Source organism: Bubalus kerabau, chromosome 4 (assembly GCF_029407905.1).
Source record: "Bubalus kerabau isolate K-KA32 ecotype Philippines breed swamp buffalo chromosome 4, PCC_UOA_SB_1v2, whole genome shotgun sequence".
Lineage (NCBI taxonomy): Eukaryota > Metazoa > Chordata > Mammalia > Artiodactyla > Bovidae > Bubalus > Bubalus kerabau.
In genome coordinates this window covers 131,888,584-131,901,488 of record NC_073627.1, presented here as the reverse complement: position 1 = coordinate 131,901,488, position 12,905 = coordinate 131,888,584, and the positions used below count along the sequence as shown (strand labels likewise).

General features: G+C 50.6%; 1 protein-coding gene across 1 annotated transcript; it reads left to right on the top strand.

Annotated features, from left to right (window-relative positions):
- The first annotated feature begins 1,002 nt into the window (after positions 1-1,002).
- On the top strand, positions 1,003-12,500 carry LOC129650966 (putative serine protease 47). Its single transcript, XM_055579725.1, has 5 exons — positions 1,003-1,201; positions 2,203-2,386; positions 3,850-4,127; positions 6,395-6,555; positions 12,018-12,500. Exons 1-5 carry the CDS (start codon positions 1,003-1,005, stop codon positions 12,363-12,365), a joined length of 1,170 nt encoding a protein of 389 aa, XP_055435700.1. The 3' UTR covers positions 12,366-12,500.
- Positions 12,501-12,905: the final 405 nt, after the last annotated feature.

Here is a 12,905-nt window from a genome sequence, read left to right as displayed (position 1 = left end):
AGAATAACTACGTAATGTCTTTGTATGGTGACATATCATAACTATTCCTATTATTTTGAAATGTGCAAAATATCCAATCACTATGCTGTGTAATAGCAACTAACAGCATTGTAGGTCAATTATACTTCAGAAACAAATTCACAGAAAAAGAGATATCGAATCTGTGGTTACAAGAAGCCAGGAATGGGGAGGTATGAATTAGATAGCTATAGTCAAAGAAACAAACTTCCAGTTATAAGATAAGTACTAGGAATGTAATATACAACATGATAAATATAATTAACACTGCTCTATATTATACAGGAAACTTGTTAGAGTAAATCCTGAGTTCTCATCACTGGGAAACACTTTTTTTTTCCCTATTTTTTAAATTCTGTACCTATGTGGGTTCACTAAATTTATCGGGATGACCATTTCATGATGCATATAAGGCAAATCACTATGCTGCTGCTGCTAAGTCACTTCAGTCGTGTCCGACTCTGTGCGACCCCATAGACAGCAGCCCACCAGGCTTATCTGTCCCTGGGATTCTCCAAGCAAGAATCCTGGAGTGGGTTGCCATTTCCTTCTCCAAATCACTATGCTATGTACCTTAAACTTAAAAGATTGAAAAAAAAAAGAAAAAAAGAATGGACTTAGGTTAATATTAATGTATCAATATTGGCTCACTGCTTGTGACAAATGTGCCAGAATAATACAAAGATCTTATCATTAGGGGAAACAGGTGAGGAGGAATATTTGAACTCTTTGTATTATCATTCCAGTTTTTCCACACATCTAAAACTATTCTAAAAAGGTTTATTTAAGTATAAATCAATACATTTTTAAAACATTTACTGAAAATCATTGACTTATCCTTTGTATAAATGAACTTCATGGTTTAAAAATTATATTAAAGTAGAGTTGTTTATAAAGTTATTAAGAAGATCGGGGTGGGCTTGGGGTTGGTCTGGGGCGGGGCCAGAGCAGGGTGGGGTCAGGCTGGGGTCAGTAACCCTGGCAATGGGCGGGGAGGCGGGGATCCCTCAACGCCTAGGCCAGCCCGCGGCTCTTCTCTGGTTGCTGCTGCTGAACGTGGCCACCCTGGAGCTGCGAGGGTCCCCAGCCACGGCCGCCGCCGGCCCAACTGCAGGCCATGGGGGAGTGTTGAGGGGCGGCGCTCCCACTTGGCGAGCACAACGGTTGGCTCCGGGAGCTACAGGTGCGTTGGGGCCTCCATTCAGGCCAAGATCTCCTAGCCTACAGGGCCTGAGGGCGGCCGGCTGTGACCAGGGCCTGGTGAGTCACTAAATCTCATCGTTTCTCTGCCCTTCCCTCCAACCAGGCAGCCCAGAGATCCCCTCCACACAGGTGGGTCAGCCCTCCACTGTGAGGCCTCTGGGTGGGAAGAGACCCAATCCCTTTGTGGGGCTGTGGGAGAGGGGACTAGCAGGGTCTGGCCGGGAGGTTGGAGGCTGGGTGGAGGAAAGTTATAGCACTACTGAGTGAATGGGCCTGAGTCCAGGGACCAGGGGTGTCACTCCCCTCACTGAGGCCCTGGGAGCCCAGGCCCTGGACCAGGATGCCCGGTCTCGGGGGGCCTGGGCACACTCCTGCGTCCCAGGTGTGAGTCCCTGAAGCAGGGCTGTCCTCATTAGCCCACTCCTTCTTCCTTTAGAAATGGAGACTCCTGCAGAGTCAGAGAGGGGAGAGAATTGCCCCAGATCACACACACCACAGACTTCTGCCTGCAAATCTCCCTCCCTAAGACCTGGGGTAGAGTGGAGAGAGCACAGGCCCTTAGAAACCATGATCTTGAGAAAGTAATGTTGGCAACTTCTGAGACCTTTAGTTCTTTGATGTACAAGACAAGGCATTGAGTCGTGCTAGGTGAGGGAAATGAGGTGTGTGTCGTGCCCAGCACTTGGCAGCCTTGCTCAAGGATGTCCATCTGCCTGGAGATACTCCTGTGAGCTGGTCCCTCCTTGCCCCACCCCACCAGACCCCTGGGTCCTCATCCCCACGGGGCTTGATGTGTTGTGCTCTGCTCTCCAGGCCTCAGTGGCAGCCAGTGAAGGCAGAGTCCTGTCATTTTGGCCACACCACTAGACGCCTGGCCTTTTGGCTAGGCCGCTGGATGCCTGGCCCTGGTTTTCCTGTCTGTGAAGCGGGCAGGTCTTCCTGGTTGTGACATTTGGGGCACCAACAGTGTCTCTATTGTAGGTGGCAGCAGAGTCTCCACAGTATGCGGGAAGCCCAAGGTGATGGGGAGGATCTATGGTGGCCGGGACGTGGAGGCTGGCCAGTGGCCGTGGCAGGCCAGCTTGCAGTTCCAGGGCTCGCACATCTGTGGAGCTGTCCTCATTAACTCCAACTGGCTTCTTTCCACTGCCCACTGCTTTCTCAAGTGAGTCTCCTTCCTAGGCTGCCAGCACAGGCTCTGGCAGGGAGGGGGATGCAGGGGAAGAAGAGAAGAGGGGGATGCAGGGGAAGAAGAGAAAAGGGGGATGGTGTCCCACGTTAGCTCCTCTGGGCTTTCCTCTGGGCAGTCTGTGGCCTTCAGAGGTGTGTCATTCCTGCCTTTGGCCTGTGTACCCTGCACCTGGACTGTCCTCCCCACTCACCTGCCCAGATCCTCCTCATGCTCTGCCCTCGGCCCCTGTGTCTGTGCCCAACACAGGTGTGCCTCAGGAGAGCGGCAGTGTCAGTCCTCGCTGCCATGTGGTGTGGACCTATCTCAGACCACAGCTTCTTCTCAGTGCCCCCTTATTTCCAGGTGTCAGACTCTAGATGGAGGCCTGGGACTGCATGTGTGGTCAGCAGCTGGGTGATTCTTATTAGTCCTGCAAAACTGTGTGCCCAGGAGGAGTCACGGTCACTGGCGTGCATGTGGGGACCCGTGGTGCCAGGCTGCATGAGGGGGAGGTGGGCTCCCTGGGAGAGTGACAGGGCTGCTCAGGAGTCTAATTCACCTAGCCATATGGGGCTGGCTTAGTGCCAGGCTTCTGAACAGATGAGGAGGGCTCACCATGGAGTTCAGGCATCAAGCCCAGGTCTGGGCACTGGAGCTTTGAGGGCTCAGTCTATCAGCACCACTCTGTGCCGTGCTCCGTGAAAGGCCCTCGGTGGCATCAGGGGTGGCAAATCCCACCTCACCATGTCTCCATCCTGTCAGAAGAGAAAGCCCAACATGGGTGAGAAAGGTAGAGCAAATGGGATGGTAGTTCGGGAGAAGGTGTGTGGAGAGGGAGGGCTTGCTGGAGGGGAAGAGTTGGGTGAGGGGAACATGAGAGAGGGTCTCCAAGTAGATGAGCTGTAAAGACAGTGAGGGAGTGGGGAAGATTCAGCCCCTGTTGTTGGGGAACAAGTCAAGGTTCCATTTCCTGCCTTCATTTGCTCATTTATTTAACAAATCTTTTGTCCTTGGAACTAAGTGGAGAAGCAGGCCTTGGGCGTGGATGTGTTTAAAGAAAGGGGATGGTTAACAAGAGTGTGGGGCCAGAGATGGGTTGTATGGAGTCTCTAGAAGGGTAAAGTTAGAGCTGGTACTGAGCCAGAATGCCTGCTGTGTACAATCAGAAGGCCTTCATTTGATGACCCCACAGAGGACCTTTCCAGAACAAGGATTCAGTGCTTCTGCCATTCTAGTGCGTGATGGAGAAGCCAGCCATATGTATGAAACTGTAAGTAGGGTATCAATTAGCCTCAAGAAAGAAGGACTCCTGACCATTAGAAATGGGGAGACAAAGGCTATCTGGTGTCATGTGGAGCAGAGGGGTCCAGAGGCGTGTGGGCAGTTGGATGAGGATGCAGGGAAAGAGCTTGTCCCCACGTGGAGATGATGGTGAGAGTGCGCCTTTCCTTCTCCAGGAAATCCAAAGCCCCGGAGAATTATCGGGTTCTGTTAGGAAGCACCCAGCTGTACCAGCACACCCCTCAGACCCGGGAGGTAACCGTGAGCCAGATTATCACACACCCAGACTTCGAGAAGTTACATCCCTTTGGGAGTGACATCGCCATGTTGCAGCTGCTCTTTCCTGTGAACTTCACCTCCTACATCATCCCTGCCTGCCTCCCGGTCCCTGGCATGAAGCTCCCCAGTAACTCATCCTGCTGGATAACTGGCTGGGGGATGCTCAACGAGGAAAGTGAGAGGGTGTGGGGAGTTGGAGGGGGGGGATGAGAATGGGGAAGATGAGGAAGGGGAGAAGGACAGAGGAGCAAAGAAGGGAGGTGTGTCTCCACCTGAGGGGTCCCCAGGCAAAGGTCCCCTTGGCCCACTATGCTTCATTTCCAGAGGACTGGACCATTCTAGTTCTAGTTCTGAAAGTGTGTGAGTCTAAAGCTTTGGTGTTCCCTAAGTGTAAAGCTCTGAAGTCTGGGAATCTTTGACTTTGGAATCAAGAATCTGAGTTCTTGAAGTCTTTCTGGTTCTTGATTCCAAGATTTAAATCAACCATAGATCTGAGATGACTTGATCTAATTCAAAGGTCATGTTGAGGCATGACTCCTTCCGGGTCACTGATAAACTCTCTGATTTCCCAGTGCTGTAGGAAGTGCTTGGGAAAAGTGGAAAGAAAACTCAAATATGACCTCTGACCTCTGAGTCTGCCTGATCAATTTAGAATGATTACAACTTTAGAGCGTTTCACTCTCCAGACCTCACTTTGGTTTTCTCCCAGCTCAGGTCATCAATCCAATTTGTAGACTTGTTAGGCAAACTGAGTAACAGGAAAAAATTGTATTTTTTAAGATTGAAAGAGGAGAAAAGTAGACCAAAACTTATGAGCAAGAGTCTTCACTAAAGAAAGGAGTGCTTACAACTTGGTGAAATGCTTATGATGCCAAATTAGGGAGGGAAAGAATATTTATTTGTAATTATTGGTAGGGTCATAATTTGGTATGGTGTTTCTCTACAGAGGTGCTAGAGGCATTTTGAACAGATGCTGCTTCATTGGGTGGGATGTTCCAGCATCCCTGGTCCTTGCCTATTAGTGTGTCAGTTAACACTCAATAATCACAGAACAAACAACTAGGTCTCCAGAATTCTCACACCACACACACACAACACTCGTACACCAGACTTCACACTTCACATGCACACACCCACACACACACAGACTGGTTCCTCCTGAGCACAGGGACCCTGTCTTTCTTGTTTCAATATCCCAGTCCGTGCCCCAGGCAGGGCCTGGCACCTGGTAGGTATCCCACTGCTGCCCCCGGGTCCTTCTTCCCTGGACCTCCAGACTGGTCTCAGCTCCCACCCTGTGTGCTCTATGTTACTCTCCAGTAGCTGTCTGAGTATTTGCTTTAGAGCAGGAGTCATGCCAGTTCCCTGCTCCTCACCCCCAGCGCCTTCTCATTTCTTCTTAAAATAAGGTCGCAACTCCCTGCCTTGGCTCTCAGGCCCCCTCCTCTCTCTCATCTCCTACTGCATCCCTCACCCACACCACCCCAGCCAGCAGGCCTCCTTCCTGCCTTGACGATGCCAAGGCCACTCCCACCTCAGGTTTGCACCTTGACTATCTCCCTGGACGCATTTACTCTCCCGACTAACCTTGTCATGACTCGTTTCTTTACATATGCAACTCAGCTGCTCCTCTGAGGAGTTTTACTTGATCACGTGAGCTAAAACAGGCCACCCCTAATAGCACATCTTCCTGTTTTATTTCCTCTATACCACTTATTAGGTCTAAAGTAATGCTACTTATTTACTTCATTTACCCTGTCTGCCCCAACTAAAATGTTCCCCTGTATCATTAGTTAAAAGATACTTAGCACAAGGATAGAAGAATAAATGAGTAATTGAGTGATGAATAAATCAGTGATTGGATGAGAGAATGGATGGGAGAAGGTGGGAGTATGAGTGGGTGGAAGGGAAGATGGTTGGGCGGGTGAGTGAAAGGGTGGTGGAGCGAGATGCAGTGAGTGGTCTATTGCTGGAGGCGAGAATGGAGAGATGTGTCAAAAGATGAGTGTATAGGCAAATTTATGGAAGGATGAGTGGGTGAATGGGACATGAGGAAAGATAGGTAGATGGATGGAGGGACAAGTGGATGGAAAGCAAGGTTAATGATAGACAAAAGGTGAGTGGATGGGATGGTTTGTGAAAGGGTACATAGGTTGGTGAATGGTTGCTAAGCACCAGTGAGTGGCATGTGTTGGAGGGATTTGCCTTTTTCCTTTGTGGAATAGGAGGAGTTGCTATGAAAGGGGTGGAGTGAATAGGATGAGTTTGGAAATGTTTGAGAAAAAAAGGAGGGCTTATTGGGCATAGGCAGAAGACTGAAACAAGGATGAAAGCTCAGCTGTGCGGAGAAAACCCCATGTTGAGGGGCAGTGCTGACTGGTAAGGCAGAGCTCTCTAGCTCGGCTACAGCATCCTTCCCTGATTTCCTCCTTATCCTCGCAGCACCTCTGCTTGAACCCTTCCATCTCCAGGAGGGTAAGGTGAGCTTCATTGAGAACAAGTTCTGTAATATGTTATACGGACTTGCGAAAGGCAAGAACTTCTCTGTGCAGGAGGACATGCTGTGTGCTGGGGACTTCTCCACAGGAAAGTCCATCTGCCTAGTGAGTAAGACCCTTTCTGTTCTTCCCTCGCCTGTTCTCAGGGCTGCAGTTTCTCTGGGGAGGGGCTGTGTTGCCTCTGCTCTCTTTGTGGAGCCCCTGGGACTTCCCATTTCCTCCTCCACGCATCTTCCTGGCCTCCATCCCTTGGCAGTGTCCCCCAGGCCCCTCCCCTTCCTAAGTTCCTTGCACATGAGGGCATCTACAGCACCTATTCTTGAGGCATACATTAAAGTTTTTATTCAAGTGTAACATACATACAAAAGAATATATCCATGCTCTTTTCATAAGTTGGATAAATTTTCACATAGTGAGGCAACAAGTGATCAATACCCCAGAGGCCCCACTCACACCTCCTTCCTGTCAGAAATCACCATCCTCACCTTTAATACCTTAGATTAGATTCTGAATGTTCTGTAAATAGAATTTATTTCCAGTTGTCAATCTTTCTTGTCCTAACATTGTATTTGTGAGATTCACCCACACTGTTACCTGTAGCTGCAGTGTGTTCAGTCTCCTTGTTCTACAGGACTCTCCTGTGTCCATTGAATCCTATGATCAGTTACACTTTAATGCATATTTTAGTACTTTCCAAAATTTTCATTTCATTTCACTTCCAAATGTTTTATCTTCTATTTCACAAAACCCTTGAGTAGAATTATTGGATTAAAAGGTACATGTATATTAAACTTTGGAAGATGTTACCAAACTTCTCCAAAGTGGTTCACCATTTCCATTCATTCAAGCAGTGGATAAGAGTTCATATTCTCACCAGTACTTAGCACTCTCCATCTTTTCTTATTTTAATAACTTATTGTGGTTTTTACTTTTCCAGTGACGAATTCAATGTACTTTCACATATTTATTATATTTGGACATATTTTTCTGTAACATTTCCTTTCAGGGTTTTTCTCCCCTCTCATTTTCTGTTGGTTTGTCTGTCTCTTCCTTTAGGGGCTCTTTGTGTATTTTACATATTCCAGATATCAGTCTACTGCTGGATATTTGTTTTGGGGGGTTTTTGGTTTTGCTTTGTTTGTCTGTTTTGTCTTGGCTGTGTTGGCTGGGTGTTAGTTGTGACAGGCAGGCTTTTCATTGCAGCGTGTGGGCTTCCCTTTAGTTTAGCATGCGAGCTTCAGAGTGCATGGGCTCAACAGGTGCAGCATGTGGACTTAGTTGCCTCGTGGCATGTGGGATCTCAGTTCTCTGACCAGGGACTGAACCTGCGTCCTCTGCACTGGAAGGCAGATTCATAACCACTGGACCACCAAGGAAGTCCCACTGTTGGATATTTCACTGTGAAGCTTTTTTCCCACTCTCTGTGGTGCCTTTTTATAGGTGAGAAACTGTGAGAAAACAAGCCTGGAGAGGGAAAGTGGCTACCCTAAAATAAGGCACCACAACTTGGGCCCCTGTGTTCTGATTCCAAGCCTAACCTGACCTCCAGCACATCATCCTCAGGGTCCAGGCTCCCAAGCTGGCATCATGTGCTGATTCTTCCATAGATGGTGTCGTGGAGTGGAGGGAAAGTGTTAGGGTTCTGGAGTTAGAGACCCTGTACTACCGTGTGACCTCGGGTGGGCTTTTCACCTTCTGAGCCTGTGTCCTCACTCATAGTGTAGGGTTTTGAGGCCTCCGTCATGGGATTGATGCAAGGATGGTCTAGTGGGTTGGATAGTGTCTCCTAAATTTGTGTCTTCTAAATCTCAGAATGTGACCTTATTTGGAAATAGGTCTTTGCAGATACGATTGTTAAGAATCTCAAGATGAGACCTTGCTGAATTTAGAGCAGGCTCTAAATCCAATGACTGTTTTCTCATAGAAAGAGAGAGACACACAGATAGTCGGTTTCAGACTTCTGACTTCTAGAACTGTGAGATCAATTTCTGTTGTTTTCAGAGTTGGCCAGTCTGTGGTGATACGCTTTGGCACGCCAGGAAATGCACATAGGAGGGATGAGATGCACCTGGCCCACAGGATGGCCTCCCAGATAGCTGTTTTCATGGTGGCCCAGTGAGCTGCTGAGCCAGAGGGGAGAAGCTTGGCCCCTTGCCCTCCTTGTAGGAGGCAGACCCAGGCTTCTTGGTTCCCAGTCCACAGCCAGTGGTGTGAACTGTCTGGCCTGTCCTTCTCACAGAGTCAGCTGCACCTGAAGGTGAAACACAGGGCTCAGTCCCCCGAGGCCCCATCTGCTGTCACCCTAGACCTCCCTTCCAGCCTGAAGAGGTCATGCCCACGGAGCTCAGGGCTGGAACCCTTTGTCTCCTCGCCTGCTGACATCCATAGTGCCCCTTGAGCCCACTGCTCCTCTCGTTTCTTCCGAGGCTGAGGACAGCACTGAGATGGACCCGCCAGAGCCAAGGCATTAGATGACTCCCTTCCTCCCTCTCTTAGCCTTTCAGTCACCACAGCCTACCTGAGACACTCCATCTAGACTCGTCTGCTGCCACATCGCCTGCTCCAGCCCCCACCCTGAAACCCAGGTGCCTCTTCTCTCCCTGGAAGTACCCCTCCCCCTGCACAGGGCACCCAGAAACAGGTCTGAGGAGAGACAGGCCACAGAGGCATTCAGTGCTCAGACTGTGGGGCAGGAGAGCCCTGGTTTCAGTATTCAATCTGTCATTTACTGGGATTGTGACCTTAGCTAAGTTTCCTCACCCATAAAATGGGGTTGCTAACAGCCTCCTCTTAAAAAGATCCCTATAGAAAGTTTGATACTGTGCCTGACATTCAGTAGGTACTTAGCAAGTCTTGGCTTTCAATCTCCAGGCCTGGTCTGTCTCCTTCTACCAGGATTGTACCTGTTCATCTGGGCCTGTCTTAGACCTGTCCTCTCACCCAAGGTAGAATTCACTGCCCTGGCCCATCCAACACATATACACACAATACACAACACACACACACACACACACACACACACACACACTGCCTTGGTTTGCTCTGTCTCTTCAATAGTGCAAACCACAGCTCACTTTCCATGGGATACACTAGTGTTAGGGCTTCCCACTAGTTCTGAGAACTCCCCAGGGGGCAGGAGGCTTTTGGAGCCCTTCCCATCTCCTGCAGACTGGCCCAGATTCCACCATAATATCAGCAACCATGAGGCTTATCTGCACGAATCCTGGAGGCCTGTGGTAGTCAGGGACCAGGCCTTCCCCTGGCCTTGAACAGCTCAGGGTGGGTACACTGTGGGGAGGGCCAAGGGCACCCCAGGTGTGGACCCCAAAAGGGAAGAACTGAGTTGATAACGGCACATTCCCAATGTCCAAGAAGCCCCTGGTGTGACTTTCTTGGTGCTTTGGTGACATCACCTTAAATTGGTGGCTCAGACAACGGAATGTACTATCTTACATTTCTGGACGTCAGAGTCTAAAGTCAAGGTGTTGGCCTGGCTGCTCCCTTCTGGAGGCTCTAGGAGAAAATGTTTTCTTCCTTTTTCTATCTTTTTAGAGGGCCCCAGCATTCCTTAGCTCATGGCCCCTTCCTACATCACCAAATCACATTGCTCCTCCCTCTGCTCCTGTCATCACATCTCCTCCTCTGACTCTGACCTCCTGCTTCCCTCTTTCCTCATGAGTACCTTTGTGTTTATGTTGGGTCCAACCAGATCATCCAGGATTATCTTCCTATTTCCTGATCCTCAACTCCATCACAGCTGCTGAGTCCCTTTTGCCATGTAAGGTAACATAGCCCCAGGTTCTGGTGATGAGGATGGCCGTCTTTGAGGGTTACTTTTGCCTAGCCACACCATGTACCCTTCTCTTTCCTTCAAGTGACCACTTCCCCCACCCCTCCCTCTCAGCTGGAGAGCTTGCTTCCTATTTCACTGAGAACATCAAAGCATTCTGTTGGACAAAATGCCATTCATCTTCCCAGTCCAGTGGGCATGTTGCATCTCTCCTGAGCCTCCTGGCCCACTGTAGCCAGTCCCTTGTGGAGTTCTGGGTGTCCAGACACTCCCTTGCTCCATGTCTTGTCTCCGCTTTCACGGCTCTCGTATAAACGTGCAGTGGCACTCTCCTTCCTGCTACTGCCCAGTTTCTCTGCCTCCTTTCCCCCAGAGACTCCTCCTAACAGCCCTGAATCTAACCCACTCTGCCCAGGAGTGTTCCAAGTACCACCAGAGCCTCATGGCCAATGTCCCCAGGAACCTGTCTTGGCAGAGACACCAGTAGCCCCAAACCCTCCTCTCACTCGACACTTGAGCAAGTCTCACTGCTGTTTCCTGGGCACCAGGACCAGCCAGCTACTCCACTCTGCACCTGGTCCCCTCCCCTCCCACCTCTAAATGCTGGAGACCCCGGGGCTCCATGCTTAGCCTGTTCCTCCCCTCTGCACAGCCTTCCTGAGATAGGCTCAGTTCTCCATGGGCATCAACTCCAACCCCCACCATAAGGCCCTGGGAACCCGAGTCCCGTCTACCCGCCTCGCTTCCCACTTGTCATTGCTCTTCCTCCCACCCACCTGGCCATCCCTCCTCTCCTCGTCTGCATTCACTGCTCCCTCTGCTCCAGCATCAGAAAGTGGGGTTGTCCTGTTTGGAATCTCAGCTCGGGAAAGCTCCATGCTTCCACCCTATGAAATGCCCTTCCCTTCCTGTCCTGTCCCTTCCATGCGTTGTTTCCACATGTCACATCTGACAATGGCAGGCTGGTTGCCTTATTTACAGTAACTCCATGCAAGAGGCAGCTTGACATTTCACCCCTGTGCCCAAGGGCAGAAGCTGCCCTGGATGCTGGACGTGCGTGTTAGACAAGTGTGTGGAAGGCAGTAAGCACAGCTATCCTGCTCCTCTCCCCCTGCCTCCAAGGATGACACGTTTCCTTTGGGTGATGAAGTGAGAGATTTCCACCCAGGTGGTCCTTCCCTGACAGCATTTCAAGACTCCAGTAACTCCTAGCAGCTTTCAGGGGACCCTAGCAGCTTTCATTGCTCCCTGACCAATACAGGCTGCCTCCCCCAGGCCTGGGTAAGGGCACTTTCTGAAGAAATTCAACCAAGAATTTGAGAGAAAACTAAAGGACTGACTATAAGTGAAAAAGGAGGCGGACCTGGGTGGGGATGTGCTGCTGCAGCTCAGAGTTTGCAAGATCCAGGTCTGCAGCAGCTTCGGCTGGCTAGGTTCCACTCTCAGACCAGCCCTCTTGAGTTCAGATCCTGCAGCTGTCTGTCCCTTCTCGGCCTTGGACAGTGCTTTGTCCCAGGCCACCACACCCTCTCTGGGCATAGGATCCATAGATTGATGGATATAGATCTGCAATTGTTTTGAGGGTCAATCAGGACTTCCTGAAGGATGATTCCAGTGCCTGCCTGCATGGCTTAATTGGACTGATCCGCAGTGGGAAGTTGGTGTTTGGAATTTCACAGAACAAGGCTGGAGAGCAGAGACTCATAAGCGCCACCCTGCTACCTGGTCTTCTCAAAATTGGCTCAGTCACCCACCTGAACTCCCATTTCTTTCCTAGGGCGATTCCGGGGGCCCCCTCGTCTGTGACTTCACCAGTTCCTGGGTTCTGATGGGGCTGGCCAGCTGGGGTTTTGACTGCCGACATCCCATCTACCCCAGCATCTTCACCAACGTCACCTACTTCACCAACTGGATCGAAGAGATCCAGAGACTCACACCCAACCCTGAGCCCACGTCTGCTCTTACACCGCTCCCTGAGCCCACGTCCACTCCTCCACAGACCCAGTTTCCACACCAGTCTCTGCGGGCTGCCGCCTTGTCCGTGCTGGGCACAGCCTTTGTGCCTCCACAGACCTGGCCCCTGCTTCTGTTCCTGCTTGGTTTCCCGAGGCAAGCCACGTGGTGATCCGCCAAGCCCCTCAGCTCCTGCTCTGTGCCTCAGGCTCCAGCCTCCTCACTGGAACCTTCCCCCCTCTACTCCCCCAGCCCCATCAGCTCTCAGTGGTCCCTTCTTGGCTTTCCTGTCCACCAGCTGCAACCCCCACAATCCAAGCTTGAAAAAACAAATAAAAACAAATGAAAGACTCATCCTGATTCTGTCTTGGGGCCCTATTGCTCCTCCTGATCCTCAGCACTCACCCCTTCTCTTGAGGTCTGTCATCTGATTCCCCGGACAAGGAAACAGGAACCGGCAGGGCCATTGCAACAGGAGGAGGCAGGGGTGGGGACTCTAAAGGAGTCCAGCTGGGGAGAGAGAAGGGTGTCTTCTCTTGCAGACACCACTCCTGCTGTGGAAGTGCACAGACTTGGGAGGAAGAACATCAGTCAGCTCCAGCTGCCGTAACAAGTATCACAGGCAATGTGGCCTAGACAACAGGAGTTTCTCATCGCACGTTCCGGAGCCCCGGAGCCCCGGAGCCTGAGGCCTCTCGCCTTGGCTTGTAGA

Excerpts from the sequence above, each read along its gene's own strand:
- LOC129650966 (XM_055579725.1), top strand. The coding sequence starts at position 1,003 with ATGGGCGGGGAGGCGGGGATCCCTCAACGCCTAGGCCAGCCCGCGGCT. Across the intron at positions 2,387-3,849 it reads ACTGCCCACTGCTTTCTCAA|GAAATCCAAAGCCCCGGAGA; the intron begins GTGAGTCTCCTT and ends TTCCTTCTCCAG. Across the intron at positions 4,128-6,394 it reads GGGGATGCTCAACGAGGAAA|CACCTCTGCTTGAACCCTTC; the intron begins GTGAGAGGGTGT and ends TTATCCTCGCAG.